Source organism: Stenella coeruleoalba (assembly GCF_951394435.1).
Source record: "Stenella coeruleoalba genome assembly, chromosome: 8".
NCBI lineage: Eukaryota > Metazoa > Chordata > Mammalia > Artiodactyla > Delphinidae > Stenella > Stenella coeruleoalba.
In genome coordinates, this window is record NC_137154.1 from 46,651,725 (window position 1) to 46,670,312 (window position 18,588).

Genomic DNA, 18,588 nt, shown 5'->3' on the forward strand with positions numbered 1-18,588 from the left:
TCTCAAGGAACTGGCTACGTAAATTATGGTACATTCAAACAAGAGAACACTGCATAGCTGAAAGAAGAATGAGAGCTCTTTTATGTATTGACATGGAATGATGTTCAAGATAATTGTTAGTTTAAAAAGATCAAGGGGGCTTCCCTGGTGGCGCAGTGGTTGAGAGTCTGCCTGCCGATGCAGGGAACACGGGTTCGTGCCCCGGTCCGGGAATATCCCACATGCCGCGGAGCGGCTGGGCCCATGAGCCGTGTCCACTGAGCCTGCGCGTCAGGAGCCTGTGCTCCGCAACGCGAGAGGCCACAACAGTGAGAGGCCCGCGTACCGCAAAAAAAAAAAAAAAAGCAAGGTGTAAAAAAGTGTTTACAGTGGGCTACCATTTGTGTAAAAAAGTGAGAGTAAAGTGCGTCAATATATGGATTAGATTGAACCATGTGAAATTGCCATTATTAGGCTGTTTTGACCTGCAAAAATGATGACGACTTCCATTTGGTTCCACCTAATATTTGCTTGAAGTTACATAAAATCTCTTCAGAAATGTGCACTGTAAACTGATAGTATTCGTTGTCTTGGATGGGAGGCAGAGCTGAGTTAACTAGGGGGCAAGGAGGAGATTTTGAACACCGTGAATATTAAATCATGGGGATGTACTACCTATTTAAAAACTGATTCACTTAAAAATTATATATAAGTAAATAAAATAGGTAAATGTGGCTGAGTAGTATCATTTTCTCATCTTGCTCTAGAATGAAACTGAGAAATATGTTCCTACACTGAAGCAACCAAATAGTTTAGTTTAGTTTCCTTTTTCCTTCCACTGTGCCAGAAGATTCTGCAAATTATCTTAAGATATCTTATCCAGGAAGAAATCAGAGCCTTCAGTGTTTTTGAAAAAAAGAAGACAATATCTATATCACTAATCCTGCCCATAGAGACTTTCTGAGTATTTCTTCCCAGTGACTTCAACTTCTGAGTCTACTTTAATGACTCAAGTACATTAATTAGCAAATGGAACAGTGAAGAAGAATGGAAATGTTAAACCAGATATGAATATGAACACATTAAAAAGAAAATGACTGAATCTCTATTCCTATTCTATAGATTATTTGTTGTAGTGGACATGATGAAAACCATTTCCTCAACTACTCAGGTGATAACTCAAGAGGTGGAAATGTCAAAAGAGAGGTTAAACTTAGATTCACCTTTTAAAATGATTTGTATGTCAAGTGACTTAAATTTTTATGAATTGAAATGTCCAAGCTAGGGACCAGTTCTGTACTAAACAGAGCAGCTTGTCTTTAGCTGGACACTGGAACATCAGGGGTGTTTTACTCTCACCCTGTTGCTAAACGTAAGGAGTTTTCAAGGAGAAGACACAACCTGTATTACTGAAGGCTAACACATTTTGTTTTCTGTTTCTTGAAAGAATACACAGAGAAGCAACCCAGAAATTTTCCTGAGAAAATGCATCTATACAGAAAAGGACCTTTTTACTTTTCCAAATTTATACAAATTAATTTTTCAATGTGCAAAATTACCAGCTCAAGAATTAGCATATACTGTTATAAGGTCATACAAGAATGATAGTTTGAAGAAGCACCTATTTAAGGACTGTCTGCAGTAAGCAAACATCTGGTAAATTTTCTCTTTTCTCGAAATAGAGGTACCAAAAATCCATAAATGACCTGAGGTTTTGCTGCAGCCCTGGGAGTTCATTTACTCATTGGACAAATACGTACTGCTACTGTGTATAAAACATGGTCACTTGTATCACAAGAGTGATCAAAAAACAACACACGCACACACCAGGTTTATTTGTTTTGTGTTATATGTAATCTTTTCACCTTCTTTGAAAATTGTTAACCTGATTATTAACTCATGTGTATGCTTTCAGTTAACCAGAGTATTAAACTTATGAGCCCTTTCCGAGCTCATTCTGTGTAAATGAGAACTCGCTGCATCTATAGCTCCTGTCTCATCCCCCATCCTGCTTGTGCCGGTCTCCTGAGACGTTCTCTGCTATTTTAGAACTCTATGCCCAGCTTCATTTAATGGGAAGTGAGCATTTCTGAAATGGGTCTAAGGTCAAAATGGACTCTGCTTCCCTCACAACAGCAGGATTAGAGACCCGTTTCCTCCACTGTGGGGTGCAGTGACCTGAGAAAACACAGTTGCCTGTTAAAATTCCTTCTACTTGTTTCATGCTTTAAAGCTCACAGAGTACTTTCGTGGCCACCACCTTAGTTCATTCTCATAATAAGCCCATGTAGTAAATGTGCAAATACCATTTTCCTCATTTAACAGTGAGGCATCAAGACTACAAAAGGTCTTCAGACCTGCCCAAGCGGTGTGACTGGGGTTAGAAGCCAGTCCCTGGAATCAATGCAGAGAATGGTGAGCATGTGAGGAGTGGGCCACATGCAGCAACTTTATACCCAGGTTAGAAAGAATAATCATGATGTGCTTGTCAGGGAATCCACACACATGTCAAAGCTCATCTAGAAATCCGGAAAGATGAATGATTACAACTGTGTCCAGATGGACTTGCCTATGTGAATGGTACCAGGTATTTACTTTCATTTTGCAGGGCAGTGGATTTGAAGTTGTGCCTGGAGTTTGCTCTATCCCAGACACTAAACAATTCCGTTTTCTTGAAGATGCTAAAGGAGCTTTCTTTGGCATTCAATAAGTTTCACAGTGTGATTAGTTTATATCTCACGTCCGAAGAGAGCTCCAGCTTGCACATCCTAGACAACTTCGTAGCCCCTCGCTTCTTTGAATTGATGTAGATTGCTTTGTGTCTGCAAAATTAATCCAGGCCTTTTTTTTTTTTTTTTCCTAGCCCACTGCTTATGAAAAGACTTCTGTGCCCAGTAAGAAGGAAAACATGGATGACTCGGACATGAGTTACTCAAGTTACATATCTAGCAGACTCCCTTCAGTTGAACTCAAGGGAGAAATAGAGAAACCCCCCACGACTTCAGGGCAAGGAACAGCACCCAGAGGCACTGCTAAATCCATTGCCCTGCCTAGAACCAAAAAGAAACTCAAACAACGCTGAACAGTACAGAAACAGAGCTGCTCTTTCTAGTGCAATGAGGGTTTAGGAGGGGAAAAGGACAATAGTATGCCGAGCTTTCAGCGTTTCAGCCGCTCTGAGCCCTGCCAAGTGTTTGCACCAGTTTTAAAATTGAAGCAGTCAACTCCAAAGTGGGGTTAAAGGACAGCCAGCAACAGGCCTGATGGCTTGTGCAGCTGAAATCAACTCAAGGTGTTTTCGAGAGTTGTTCAGAGGAGTGGATGCCCTCAAAGCAAGGCTGTGGGCACACTTGTCCGGTTGTACTTCAGATTCTTACATTTAGGCACAATTATTTGTAGGGGAAACTGAGAGCCAGAACCTCAGTGGAGGTTCCAAATGATTATGTGCACTTTGCACTAGAAGATTTGTTAGGAAATTACTAATAAACTTGTCTATAAGCGTAACAGCAGAAGTGCTTCCGCCATTCACGTGTGTTCTTGTAATTTTAGGTTGCTGTAGATGGTTTAAGACAGCTTATTTTAAATGTAGAAAAATAGATTTTGTAACTGTTTGCCATTAACATGCTGCTAAATTCCCAACGTATCGATCGAATCAATAAAAAACCAGATGTCACCCACGCACGTTAATTTTTACGTGAACAAGAGGTGACTATAATCAGGTCCTCTAAGCCCTAAAAAGCAAATTTTGAGCTTGGCCTGCTGCTGCAAAGGTAGGCACACATCTTTGGGGATGGTCATGAGGCTGGACACAGGGGAAGGTACATCATTCCTCTTAGTATTATAGGTCTCTCCTTTGCAGCTGGACAAATAGTTTTGTCATTCTAGGTCACACTGGGTGAAGAGATGCTTCCCTTGGCCTCACAGACAAGCTCTGAGGAAGCAATTTGCATCTGCTTTTGCCTTTATAAAGTAAGTAACCTAGGTTCATTCCAGCTCCTCGTGGGATTGTCACTTAAGCCTCCAAAATGCCCCACACCTGGCCAGCTGAGCAGGTCCTAGTTGCACATAAATCCCCTCAATGGCTGAAGGTAGTAGATGTGCTACTAGTGATCAATTTGGAAGACACCGTCCAGCCTCCAAATGGGTCAGAGATAACACTGACGTATGTTGCCCCTGGCTGAGTAGTTTGGCCAGTATTTTCTCAGTGCCTTCAATGTGCTTCCCCGGGGGAATCTGCCAGCTTTACTTTAAAACTGGAGTTGAAGCTTCTTCAAGGTCTTTCTCCTTCCTGACTATTACTTCCAATCCTGCCAGGAGCCCGTAAACCATCTCTCCGGGATTAGTGAGCCATCTTTGAGGAGCGTATTCTGTTCACCTACAGAGAAGCCAGTCTCAGCTGAGTGGAGATTTACGTTTCCCAGAGGTGCTCCCAGAGGCAGAGGTGAGGTGACTGGTCTCCCGGCAGAAAAGCCAACCGAGACAGTGGCTTGGATTCTGTCCTTCCCCTGGGCCCGAAAATGGGATAGTTCCTGTGTTCAAAACTGCTCTTACTTTCATGGTGATACCTTCTTCTCTATCATGTATTGGAGAACTCTTGTTAAATTGAATAGTATCCAAATTTCTCTTCAGTCTTTTTGTTTTTTTTAATTGGGGTATAGTTGTTTTACAATGTTGTGTTAGTTTCTACTGTACAGCAAAGTAGAGTTCCCTGTGCTATACAGCAGGTTCTCATTAGTTACCTCTTTTACACTTATTAGTGTGTATATGTCAATCCCAATCTCCCAGTTCATCACACCCCCCACTTTCCCCCCTTGGCGTCCATACGTTTGTTCTCTACATCTGTGTCTATTTCCGCCTTGCAAACCGGTTCATCTGTACCATTCTCTTCAGTCTTAAATTAGTGATTCTGCTCAGTAAACTTGAGCAAAGGTCCAGAACTAAGCACTAAGTGAAAGGTGAAGTCATTTTATAACGTTTTAGTACATCTGTACCTTTTCCCACCCCAGCACCAGGCCAGGCCAGCTGTCCATCTACCAGAAAATGCGTTCTATTAGCTGTCCTCTGTGCAGACCTTCACTTGATTTACGTAGAATCATTTTGACCGGGACTTAGCTCACTCTTTCTAAAGAGAATTTTCGTATTTTTTCTATTTGTTATTTATTTGTGTGGAACACACTTGGGCCAGGCCATATGTGAGCTTTGTTTTCCAACTGTGTACCTCTTTACTATCTGGGGATCTGTGGCCTTGCTTTCTCCATTTACTTTCATGGCTGTGAAAATAGTTACTCTTCTGTTTCAGATGTGTTTTCAGTGACTGCTAGGCCCACTCCAAGGCACTGATAATCACTCTGACACCTCCTGTGCACCACGGCGTGGAGGGCTGGGCTTCGTTATGACCCACAGGGACACAGTCTGCCCAGGACAGTGCAGAGCAGGTGTTATTTCCAAGGAATGCAAATGCCAATCAACACTCTGACTTGAGTAAAAGACAGGTCAAGGCAGTAGGAATATGATAAAAGATAAATGCCTGCCGGGGGCTGGGGAGAAGTTCAGCCGAGGAGAACAAGAGGATGGCAGAGACGGACTTAAACCACAGAGGACAGGAAAATGGGTTGGGGTCAGGGGAGCAAAAAGAGAACAAAGTGTAATTAATAAGGAAGACTGGTTGGATAACAGCACATGGTTCTGCCAAACCCGGAAGCAGGAGTCAGAGGACGAAAGTGCTCCTGGGGTAATTAGAGAGGTCCCTGTCCTAGGCCAGTCTGCATTAGGACTGGCCTCTCGTGGCCTGGACAGCAGCACACCTGGGTGAGGACAAAGGCTGAAGAACAAAGACCCGGGGAAATGGAAGCTGAGAGAGGCCGGTTGTAAGAGGTGGCCACAGAATAGTCCTGACATTTTGAGTAGGAATGTTATGCTGTGTAGGGAGGGGAAAGGAGAAAAAATTCAAAACACTTTGTGCTTATCACTGAAATGCTTTGTTTAAATAATTCTGTTTGACTCCAAAATGTAAGTTCCAGGTTAGAAAGATTGAAAGCAGCCAGTCTTGAAAATGAAGCTTTTTAAATTCCAGCCCTGCTGTTGGAATAGAGAATAAAGGCTTTGTTCAAACACGCATTCCCAGCAGTAAGCAGAGCTTTGAAATTGGCCAGGGAAGTTGTGTTCCATAATGGCTGCACTTGGCTGGAGACCAAGAAGCTGTGGCCTCTGGGAAATGACCCTGGGCTGGATATTTTCCATCTGCCCCTCCAGAACCACTCTGCCCTGCTCTGCCCTCTCCACTCAGAGAAGTGATCTTTCAGGAGTGAATTAACAGGCTCCCTTGGCCTCTGGCTTCGCTGGGCTTCTGTCAGTGGGGGACACCAACAGGCACTTAGGGAGGGGAGAGGTCTAGGCCTTGATTCCCCCAGTGCTGGGCCACTGGGAAGTCACTGCATTCTCTTTCTATAGATCTGAGCTCCTGCCGGCAGCGCTCCCTCACAGCTGTGTTCCCTGCCCCTTCAGGCTAAGACCAGGGCTATTGCCCTGGGGACTGTGTCTTCCTTCATGGGTTTCCCTAAACTCTCTGGTACCTTTACAAGTAGCCTCTTTGTTAGATTCTCAACTACCCCGTTTGAGTGAGTACCATCTGTCTCCTCCTGACACCCAAGGTGATCCAGACCCTTGTCAGTTCTGCATTGTTTTGACCTGGGGCAGCTTTGTCTATGGTTGCCAATCTCCTACCAAATGACAGTAAAGTGAAGAGCAGAGAGCATAAATGGGTTCTTCCTGAAACAAACTGATGCCCTTGGGTGGTCACTGGGGCTTGAGCGAGGGGGTGACAGGGGAGATATTCCTGAGTTTGGAACCTAGACCCAGTGAGATAAATCTAACATTGCCCAGGTGGATCTGAGATTGTGTGGACCCAGAAGGCTGAAATTTAGGTCTTAAATTCCAACCATGGCCTCTGGGAGCCTAAAAGAAAGCCACACTTGACTTGTAACAGCCAAGAGGACCTACAGGCTGGGACGGGAGCTACCCTCGCCGTCTCCTGGCTGTGGACTCAGGGCTCAGCAGAGGCTTCCAGGGCAAGCACAGGCAGCCTGAAGACAAGACGTCTCCCTGGGCTGTGCATTTGTTTCTTCTCTACAAGTGCTAACGTCCCTTTACAAAGCATTTTAAAGTAAAACCTTTCGCTATTCAGAGGCCTCGCATAGTTCAGTTTTATTCTTCAGGATCCTGTGCTTTCCTGGGTGAGCAGGCTCAGGCTTGGGATTTCTGCTCAGCACATGGTTACCGCTTCATTCTCTCATGGGTGAGCCAATTTGCTTTGCTTTTGTTCTTCAAAGGAAGACCATAAGCAATGTCTGTCTTGCTTTTTTGTGGCTGCCTTCCTCAGTTGCTGGTATAATCTGCTCTCTCTGTTCCCTAAATTATCCGGAGCAGCCCTCAGCCGGAGCCATGAGGATTCCCACCACTGCCCCAGTGGCCTCACTTCAAGCAGCAACACACAGGAGACAGTGGAACACCGGGAAGATTAATAGGGCTGTGGCAGTGTCACCACTGGCTCTCTTAGAGCCTTCCCCTCTTGGTTGCCTGGTGCCACCCCAGACATCTTTGAGGGACCCAGCGAACTCAAGGTGAAGACCTCAGAGGACCTTCTCCGCAAAACATGCAGTGGTTCCTGGCCTGGCACAGAGGACAGACCCACAGATGCAGTGCAGACCCCTCCCCCCAGCATGAACTTCTCCTAAGTGGACTCTGCAGCATCTCCAGACCAGACATATCCTTGGCATTGATACAGAGGTTACATAAATCTCTCTGCCCTTGGAGGACTGAGACAGCTTTCACCCTCTCACCCACAGCGGGGTCTGCAGACAAGATCCTGACATCACCCTGTCGTTTAGGAGAGACTCTTCTCATCAGCACAGCAAGCTGTCTCCATCCCCGGGGCAACTGTACCGTCCCAGGAGTCGGCATTTCCAGTCTGACCAGGGGCAAGGCAGCAGCCAGTATTTCCTGGTCCAGGCACTGGTTCGCACTGAGTTTACTAGAGATCAGAGTCCCCGTGTTAGCTGGACTTTGAGCTGTATTAGTGGAAGCAATCACTGTCTCTTAACTAAAGCCCCTCTTCAGGGTCATAATGTAATAATAGCAGCAACATCTACAGAGCACTTGCCACATGCCAGACACCATCCTGAGCCCTTTACACGTATTCTTCTAATCCTTTTATCTCTAAAGAGGAATAAATTAAGGCACAGAGAGGTTGAGAAATTTGTCCAAGGTCACACAGCTAAGAAGTAGCAGAACCAAGATTTGAACGTAGGCAGCAGGCTCAAGTGTGTCTCCAGGCATTTGTAGTTCAGGCCTGAGACTGCTGTAAAGTTCAATCTCAGAGTTCCAAAAGGCCAAGTGGTTCCTGAACATTCTGTCTTCCAGCAAAAGTCGAGGTAATTTTGTGAAGTTTGGGCCTTGAGGTTTCGGAACAGAGTAGGATTATTTTGCATGCTAATAAATTTGAGTAAGACCCACCCGCAGCCAGGGAGAGCTGCATTCTGCAGGACTTTGCATAATGAAAATAAGTTCTAAATGCTCTAACAGGTCATTGTCAGGAACAGTCTTTAGAAGCCTTTGAATATGTTTTTGACAGAAGAAAGAAAAGGGGCTCCATTGCCTCCTCGGGAATTCACGCCCTGTCTGTGCAAACATGATAGATTGATGCTTACCAGGCACCAAGTGCTGTAATTCCCATCGCAGGGCAGTGGGGGTTAAGAATCACTATAAATGTTTTGATTTCCCATATTTCTTCATCAGGTAGTGTGTGTAGCTGTGAAAATATGGAGTTCACAAGTCAGCTGCTGGACCATTTCTCCACCTCGCCCTTCTCCAGTATCTCTAGCATTTGCCATCACTTACCACTTTAAGATAATGCCAGGTGGAGTGATGATTTTCCTCGTCATACAGACAGCTCCCTACTTCAGGGAGCACAGACTGTTTCTGAAGGCTCGGACCCCTTCTGTGGTACAGGATGAGGCAAACATCTGCTCTGGAACGAAGCCCAGCAGCTAAGGGTGATGCCACCTGCCAGCCGCCACCCATCTCTGAGTCTGCTGCCGGCGGCTGGTCCCCGGAGGAGAGAGGGAGTTCTTACACAGGATCCTCATTGCTGTTTTGGAACTTTGATAGAAAGGGCTTCTAATGGAAAAGATCCCAAAGCCCATTGAAATGGGTAATTTTTTACAAGAGTTGTTTTCCCTCCAGAAGCAGTTACCTGGTTGTGGCTTGACATCCTTCCTCCCATCAGTAGAGAACTTAGTCGTCCAGCCACTTGAATTTTATAGCAACTTTCAGCTGACTCTTTTTTTAACACAGTCCCTGACCGTGAACCGTTGTTGGGTGCCCCACCCCCGTATTCAATCTCAGCAGGGATGTCTTGCCTGCAGTACACTCTGCTTGCCTAGAGGGGAAGAGCAGTCTGACCACTGCCCACGTCTCCTTTTTCCTCCATGTTGACCAGCACCACACTCTGCAGCACCAGCACGAAGGACCAGGAGTTGCACAAAGAACTCAGTAGAATTGGATTGAGAGACTCAGTCCTTCATCCAAGAAGTGTTTATTGACCATCTACTATGGGCCGGGCACTGTGACAGGCACTGGACAGAAAATGATGTAAAAGACTGTCAAGGTCATTGCCCTTAACGAGCTTGCAGTCTTGGAAGAGGGAGGGAAAGATGATTGAGACCTATACAAATAGTAGAATAGCTGTGTATTGTGATTAGAGCAATAAAGGAAAGAGTAATGTAATAGAGAATAACAGAAGAGAAACCTTATCTGAGAGCAATTCTGAAGATGCTTGAAGGCTAAAGGGAAGAATGCTTTAGGCAGAAGGAAAGGGGAAAGAGCTTGTTGGGTTCTAGGACTTGGTCCAAAGGCCAGAACAACACGGGTGAGGGAGAGGCAGAGGCCAGGTGCTGCACGACTTCAGGGGCCACGGGAAGGAACCTGTTTATTCTCAACACAGCAGAAAACCATCAACAAGTTTTCAGCTGGGGAATGGCATCTGATTAAAGGATCTCTGTGCCTTATCTGTAACAAATGACTCAAGTGGAGCAAGAGGTGGGAGATTGGTTAGAGGACATGGAGTAAGATGGTGGCAGAGAAGATGGAGAGAAATAGGTGGATATGAAATATGTTTTGGAGATAGAATTGATGGGATCAAATGATGAGTAGATGTGAAGTGTGAAGAAAAGGGGGCAGGGGGTCAAGAATGACTTCTGGCTTCAGTAACCAGACTGATGGTGGTTTCACTCACTGAGGAGGACCGAGTCAGGGGTGGCAGTGGACCAAAGAGGGCTAAGCTGAGAGGCCATCAGACCTTGAAGTGGAGATGGCTGCTTGAGATGGACTTAAAGTCTGGAGTGGATCAAGGTGGATGGAGAGAGGGGAAAGTGGCCTAGAGGAGAGAAAGCATGTGAAGAGAGACCCAGAGTTAATCGTGAGTTTTTGCATAAGGGCTTCTGGACACTGGGCAGGGGTCACAGAACCCAGGGCCCAAGGGAGACCCAGGCATCCAGGCACCATCTTGGTTACCCAGCAGCCTGTGTCCCTCGCTCAGGAACTGGGCAGTGACTGTGCTTTGGCAAGAACAAGGATGAGAATGGAATGGGATGACATGAATGCCATTTGGAGAAGTATCCCTAGGGGATGTGGCCAAACCTCCTTATAGGCTGATTAAGCGAATCTGGATAGTGATAGGTAACACCCTCAATAGCTAAATCATCATGCGATAGCCTCCCATCAGCAGTGAATGAGAAGATGATGGACCAGATACTTTCCTGAAGCCCAAATTTGCAGAATCATGGACTATCTGCTCTATTTCTTCTGCCCAACTCTCCCCCAGGGGAGGGATCCCGACCTGCAGCCTCAGGGGACACGCCCCCTGGGATGGACGGGCTCCCTATGTCTCAAGGCAGATGAATTCCACCGTGGAAACACACAAGTGCTAGAAGAGTCTTCATATTAACTGACACCTGCTCCTTAGTTGCCCCCTGGGAACTATTTAAAGTCTGTTCCTTCTGCCACGTAACGGCCCCTTAGGAATTGAAGGTATCCCCATAGCCCTGTGAGCCTTCTCTAGTCTAAATGTCTCCACTTCTCTTGGACTCCTCCTCAGATGACATGTGTCTTGGCCCTTCATTCTGGCTCATCCAAAATGAACCCAGGCCTCCAAGTGTGGCTGCCACCCCCAGTCCTCTGGACACGGGGCCCCCATCCCTGGGGCCCGTCATGTTCCTATTAGCAAGGATTTGTGGGCAGTCTGGTTTGAGTTTACTAGGACAGGCTTTAATGACGATGTGTCCCCGAAGCATTTTATTTTCCTATCGATGTCCTTGTGGCAGACTCTCGGTGACCACGAAAGAGCCCCTTCCCAGCGGGCTGCCAGCAGGGAGCGACAGAGAGTGCACCCGGGTTGAGTCTGCGGCACGGAGCCCTGAGATTAGCCGGGAAGACAGACTCACTTTCCTCAAGTGGCTGTCTATTTACCCACTGAGTTATACGGAGAGGGGGGAAGGCGCAAACTGAATCGTAAGGCTGCTTGCCCGAGGATGCGTTAGTGGCTTCCCACTACTGGGTGGCACTGTGGGGCAGGAGAGGCTCGCAGCCTCAGACGGGACCTGTCCCGGGCCCTCCCAACAGGACGAGCACAGGGACACAGGAACATCTGTGCCTAAATTAAATGGCTCTGAGCCGTCCCCCCGGTACCAGCAGGAACCTGAGTCTTTGTCCGAGGATTGCCTCCCCAGACCTCCGTGAAAATTCCTGGGGCTGCTCACGTGTGTTCTTGTTCACGTGCTGCTCTTTGCCTGAAGCAGAGGCTCAGACGTGACCCTCGAAACCAGGGCATAACTTCTGAGGCCCTTGCCCCTCACTTTTCTCTCCAGGGCTTTTGCTTCCCCAGCTTCTGTGCAGCTCCTGGGGAGCCAGGGGCTGTGGCAGCCGCTGCCCGGCAAGATGCTATGTATCCAAAGTGATGAGAGCCAGGCCCAAATCGCAGGTGTCCCACCGAGACGTGGTGGGACGGAGCAGCCCAGGCACCTCCTCGTGTAGCCCCTGCTGCGGACTCAGCCTTGTGTGGTGGTGGATGTGGGTGGTGATGAGTGCTGAGGTGCCTGGGATGTGGGATGGGAGCTGCTGGACGGGGAGGGGGTGGAGTTTGTGGGAGGAGGGTCACAGAGGGACTCGGTGGGAGGGCCCTCGGAGACCTCTCAGGCCTTCCCCTCTCCCAGGCCTCAGGGTGCCCCAGGTAATCCTGACACACAACAGCTCCGCTTCCTATCTGGGCCCCAAAGCGGGTAATGGGATTTGCAGGCTATTTTCAAATGTCAAGGAACGTCGTGGAGAGAGCATCTCTGTCTGTGATGAACGGCTCTGGCCACACTCAGACCTGAAGTTTTTGGGTGACAAAATCTTTCAAAACACAGAGTCCATAAAAGAAAAGGCACCTTTGGGGTGAAAAGGGTAGGATGTGGTCCAGCCCCTCTCTGTACAGCAAGGCTCAGTGAAAGGGCTGCTCGGCCGCCACTGGATTAGAAGCCAGGCAGGTGTCCCAGTTGGAAGTGGGAGCTGGGAGCTGGGTGGTCTCTCAGGACTCTATATTCAGGATGTCTCCCATGGGACGAACCTTCCAGATCCAGGACAGGCAGAGCAGGCAGAGGCTCCAGCATCTCCTCAGCCAGCAGCTTCCCTCCTCCTTCCCTACGAGGCTGCAGCAGGAGCCTAACCCTCAGGGGGCGGGGCCAGCAGGAGACCCTCAGCTGACCTGGGTATCAATCATGCACGGGTCCCCATCACTGCCTTTGGGGGTTAAGAGATTTAAAATGAGATTGAATGTTTTTTAGAGAGGATTTGTGAAGATTAAGGGGTCTGCAGTGCTCCCACCTTGGCAGCAGGACAACTGCATCAATCCAGGGCTGTGGGGTATTTACTGGTCATTCTGGGTTAACGAGGACACCATTTCTACCTTCCAGGTTTTGCTTTGGATTTGACATGTTTAAAGGAAAATGGAGGATTTTACAGGGTGTGAAAGGGCACAGTCAGGTCACTGATTTTGATGAATGGACCACCTTCCGCGGGATATGGGACACCAAGGAGGAGAGAACAGACACTAGCAGAACAGCTTCAGATTCTGCCACGGAGGGGCCTTTCCTACCCGGGCAGAGTGTTGGGAACTTCAAGGACTGTAGGAGCCAGTGTGTGGCAGCCAGAAGACGTGATATGGCTTATTTAAAAGAGATGAAAAGCAAGGGCTGCCAGACAAGGCGTTAGGGCAGACCTCGTCCACTTGCAGAGATCCCAGCTGATGACGTAAGCACCCAGGTGGGAGGAAGGAGCTCTCAACTGTGCCTCAACTTCCTGCCTTCTCCTGGCTCGGGCTAAAGGTTTTACATAACACCCCACAAACACACACACTCGTGTGCGATCTCTGACCCTCACTGCCTCGGGGAACGGGTTTGAGCTGCTCACATGACAGGCTCAGACACAGATGACTTACATTCACTGTCTGCCCCACCTGCCCAGGATCCAGGTGCCCGAGACTCAGCCGAGACTCCTGTTCCCAAGAGCCCTGCCCCAGCTGGGTATCACTCAGTGATGCCTGGGTTGGAACCACAACACTGACCCTGCTCATTCCCCCACGGCCTCTCTGGACACTTTTATGGGTGGCTGGCTCAGGAAGGAAGCAAGGGGGTGCACGTGTCCTGATGGAAGTCTGGAAATTACAGTGGCCCGAGGGCCCAGGCAGTGGACTGTGTTCTCCAAGCTGAATTTCCCCCCAAGGCTCACCCACCTGCTTCCATTTTCTAGGCAAAGAGAATTCTCAAGTAAGTTGCAGACAGCTGGCTGCTGGCAGCATGTATGAACTGCATATTTACTATTAATGAATATAAGCTTAAACAGATTATAAAACAATTCTCTGTGAACTTGAAAATCATGCAGTAGTTCTATTATTCTTACCTTGATGGTGCACTGCTAGTTATTCAACTAATACAGATTCTAGGGGTTCATTACCAGTAATGAGTTTCTTTCTGTGCTGCAATGTGGGGAGGGATGGTGAGTAACGTGTACCTCCAAAGTAGGAACAGGACGGAAATGTTCCATGTTTGCACCAACGTGAATGCCCACCTCCAGCCCTCAGCAGTGGGAAGTTTTATGCCGGGAACCCTGTTTTTGCAACTATGTATCCCTACACATTGCAGGGTTAACCAACAAGCAACTGAGTGGATAATGATGAAGCTAAATTAATAGTAGCCTGTAGCTAATTAAAACCACAACCACTCAGGAAGGCTCGGACCCTGCAAGTGCACTCAGGTGCCGCGGACTCTCGGGGGGCTGGGCGTCAGGATCTTCCACAGACTGTGGAAACGCACTAAGAAATTTCATTTAGGCTACGTGATGGGGAAGATGTTATTCGTTGAAAGTCCTCCACTTGTTTGCAAAACACTGCTTGGCGGGTCCTTGACTAGAAGAAGAGAGCGACAGGCCTGAATCAGAGGGAAGTGTTGAGGGAGCTATGGGGTCGGGGAGGCGCGCCCATCGCTCTGAGAGAGGAAGTTAGAGGAGCACGAGATGGTCGAAACCCTCCATTTGTAACGTGACCTCTGCATCAACATCCCTGTTATGGACTGAATTGTATCCCCCCTCCCAATTCATATATTGAAGCCCCAATCCCTAATGTGACTGTATTTGGTGTTGGGGTCTGGAGGGAGGTAATTAGGTTAAATGAGGTCATATGGGTGTGGCCCTGATCCAATGGGATGGAGGTCCTTATAAGAGGAGACATAGGAGAACTCCCTGTCTCTCCCTGCTGTATGAGGCCACAGTGAGAAGGCACAGTCTGCAAGCCAGGAAGAGGGCCCTCGCTGGGAACCAACCCTGCTGGGCCTTGATCTTGGACTTCCCAGCCTCCAGAACGGTGAGAAAATAAATTTCTGTTGTTTGGGTTACATGGTCTGTGTTATTTCATTATGGTAGCCCAAACAGACTAATTCAATCCCCTGCCTTTATTGATCTACCCCTCCTCCCGACTTGCAAGGTGCCTGAGTGCAAGGGGTGGGGATGGAGCCAAACGGGCTGGGCTCTGTGCTCTGAGTGCCCCTGAGGTGGGCTCAGGTAGACCCAAGAGCAGAGTGAGAGGCGGTGGGAGCCCAGAGGCAGAGAGAGGCACGGGAACTTGGAGAGGGCTCTGGAATCCCTCCCACAGGCCATGTAACTGAAATGTGAGGCAGCTGGGAGCTCAGGTGAGAGCCAGGAGGCACACATAAGTATTAGCCTTAGCAACCTCTAAGGCTTACATCGCTTCGCATTGGTAAAGAAGCCCGGGGTGAAGGAAGACAGGGAGGAGGGGAATGCATGTGATTCGTGGCTAAGAGCCAGAAAAGGGCCTGCGCGCTTGGACTGGTGGCAAGAGGAGGACCCTGAGCTCCCGAGGCTACAGTCACAGCCCCGCTTGACAACCACTGCTGGAAGGTAGGAGTCCCAGGATGTACCTAGGAGGGAAGCAGCTTGGGCTCTTCCAGCTCAGGACAGTTGTGCTTTTCCAGGGGCTCCAGGCCCCACTTCCTGCTGACTGAGCCTCTGCCGCTGGGATGAGCCACCTGCGAAGAGGGTCTGTCCCGGTGGCAGTGGAGCCAGTGAGACCTGGTGATGCTTTGAGCCATCGGACCTGAGGCCATCCTAGCCTCCTTGTGGCAAGCCCACCCCCCGCCCATTCCCTACCTTTCTTCCCTCATATTCTTCCCAGCCATGCCTGGCCTCAGCCCGGCCCTCACACTGTCACTGCCATCCTCTGCCAGGCACTGCCCCCCCTCCATCCCTGTGCCTTTATCCCCGGGGTTCCCAGGAGGGTGGCAGTAGGGATGTCTTACCAACATCACCTGGGAAGCTTTCTCAGCATCCATGTGTGGCTGGGCTCTCCACGTGTAGCCGCACCCTCACAGCGTGGCTTTACTGTCTATCTCCCGGCCCCTGAGCCCGGGCTGGCCTGTGACGTGCTTCAGCCAGTCGAATGTGGCTCGAAGTGACTCATGTCATTTCTGAGCTGAAGCTTCCAGAGGCCTCGTGTGCTTCCATTCACACTCTTGCTCCCCTGCCTTCCCATCAGAACGAGCCCAGATCAGCCTCCTGGAGGATGAGAGACCACGCAGCATGGAGCCCAGTCATCTAAGCTGAGGGCCCAGTCAAGGTCAGTGGAGGCCCTCAGACTTGGGCCTGTCTACGGGGCTCTTGGCGGGGGGGAGTGGCACACAGACTCTGCCGCTGTCAGAGCACTTGGGCAAACCCCCTGCTCTGGGGCCATCTTTCCCGCTGACCTTCAGGTTCCTGGTGAGCCCTCCTGGCTGCCTCCATGCCGGCCCTCATCTTCCCAAGGGCCGTGCAGGGCTTCCCAGAGTGACTGGCCAGTGAGAGGGTCCCAGAGCATGTGGAGGGGCCGGCACCCAGGCTGGCCTGGCACGGTCTCCGCCTCTCTGGCCGCTTGGCCTGCATGCTCTCTGCAGTTACCAGAGCAAGCTCAGTTAGATGTGATCTTGGTGCGCCTTTTCCAGAGGAAGGTGTTAAAAGTGAAGAGGTGCTCTTGGCTGTGAGAGGCCATCGTAAGAGCCTGCAGTGGGTGACCCTGAGCGCAGCTTGGGGCAGTGGGGGAGATGGCGCCTGTCTGAGTCATGCAGACCATGGGCGCAAGACCGGCTGACCTTCGCCCAGGCCTGTGGGGTTGCAGCGACCGGGCTGCGTGAGGAGCAGGCCTCAAACCCCAATGCCCGGCACCAAAGAAAGGCACACTGTCTCCAGACCCCTCTTCCGAGTGCCTGCATTTCTACTAGTTTCTAACTGGGAGGCAAGGTGGCAAGGGTCTTCCTGACAGACTATGGTGTCTACTGCTCGCGTTGGAGCCCAGGCGTAGTGAGAATGCAAAGTATGGGGCAAGCTTCCCCTGCCCCACTCCCACCCACTCCTTCCCAGGCCAAGCATCAGCCCAGGTCAGAAATACCAGGTCTTGGTCTAATTAACCTATGTGGGTCACCAGAAGCCCCCACCCTTTCCAGAGTGGGCTCCTCCACCCCTACAATGGCCTGATGGTGTTCACAGAACTTGGCCTGAGCCCTTACGGCAACAGAGAGCTCATTACCTTACAGGACAATCTGCTTTTCTGTTAGAAAAGACTTTTTAAAATTTAATTTATTTTTCTATACAGCAGGTTCTTATTACTTACCTATTTTATACATATTAGTGTATACATGTCAATCCTAATCTCCCAATTCATCCCACCACCACCACCTCCCTTGCCACTTTCCCCTTGGTGTCCATACGTTTGTTCTCTACATCTGTGTCTCTATTTCTAGAGACTGTCATACAGAGTGAAGTAAGTCAGAAAGAGAAAAACAAATATCATATACTAATGCATATATGTGGAACCTAGAAAACTGGTACAGATGAACCAGTTTGCAGGGCAGAAAAGCCTTCTTATTACTCTAAAATCTTCCTCCCATCCATTCTCCCTGTATCAGTTTCCTAGGGCGGCCGAAGCAAATGACCACAAAGTCGGTAGCTTAAAAGGACAGAATTCTCACGGTTCAGGAGGCCAGGAGTCCAAATCAAGGTGCTGGTAAGGCCATGCTGTCTCTAGAGGAGGATGCTTCCTTGCGCCCCCTGGCTTCTGGTGGCTCCTGGTGCTTCTTGGCTTGTGGGAGCATCACTCCAATCTCTGCCTCCCTCTTCACTTGGCCTCCTCCCTGAGACTCTGTGTGTCCTCTCCTCTTCTTATAGGATTTAGGGCTATGGTTTAATCTAGAGAGCCTTCGCTAATTACATTGCAAAGACCCTCCCTATTTCCAAATATGGTCACATTCTGAGGTTCCAGGTGGACATGAATTTCAGGGGTGGGGGGGATGCAATTCAACCCACTACACTCCCCCGTGGTCCATCCTCTGCCCCTGTCAGCCCAACAGAGATCTGACAACATCAGCCATGCCCCTGGCTTTGTTTCACAACAAGCTGCCCCATTGCTTCTCTCACTGTCTCCTCTCCTCATCCCAGTTCATGGTCTCCAGACCCATCACTCTCCTGTTCATCCCACTCTGGACCACCCAGGGTGTCAAAGCCTCTGAAAATATGGTCCTTGAAACTGAGCCCATCACTGAAGCCATGGCTGAACAGTGGGACCGAAGCAAACCTCCCGGCCACTCCTCATGGCTGGGCGCACTCTGGCACTGGATGCCTGTGGTCACGGCACACTTGCCCGGGGCTTCTAGGGTCTTTCTCCAGCCCCGTTTTTCACGTGAGCTGCCTGGTCTCCTCCGTCTTCAACTCCAGCAGTTCATTTTTTTTATTGAAGTATAGTTGCTCTACAATATTATGAATTACAGGTATACAATATAATGATTCACAATTTTTAAAGGTTATACTCCATTTATAGTTATTATGAAATATCAGCTACATTCCCCATGTTGTGCAATATATCCTTGTAGCTTATTTTATACCTAATAGTTTGTACCTCTTAATCCCCTCTCCCTACTTTATCCCTCCCTCCTTCCCTCTCCCCACTGATAACCACGAGTTTGTCCTCTAGATCCGTGA

The 18,588-nt window shown here is 49.0% G+C and overlaps 1 protein-coding gene across 9 annotated transcripts in view; it reads left to right on the plus strand.

Annotated features, from left to right (window-relative positions):
* STK33 (serine/threonine kinase 33) overlaps positions 1-9,086 on the plus strand; it is a 173,794-nt gene extending 164,708 nt beyond the window's left edge. For 6 of the 9 annotated variants that reach the window (XM_079929179.1, XM_079929182.1, XM_079929184.1 and 3 more), the window contains one exon: positions 2,843-3,827. In XM_079929179.1, the coding sequence (XP_079785305.1) occupies positions 2,843-3,061 (219 nt within the window). In that variant the 3' untranslated portion in view covers positions 3,062-3,827. Of the gene's footprint in view, positions 1-2,842; positions 3,833-3,864; positions 3,949-4,293; positions 4,421-8,772 lie in introns of those variants that run through there. The other 3 variants (XM_079929187.1, XM_079929186.1, XM_079929185.1) reach the window with 3 other exon arrangements.
* The last annotated feature ends 9,502 nt before the right edge of the window (positions 9,087-18,588 follow it).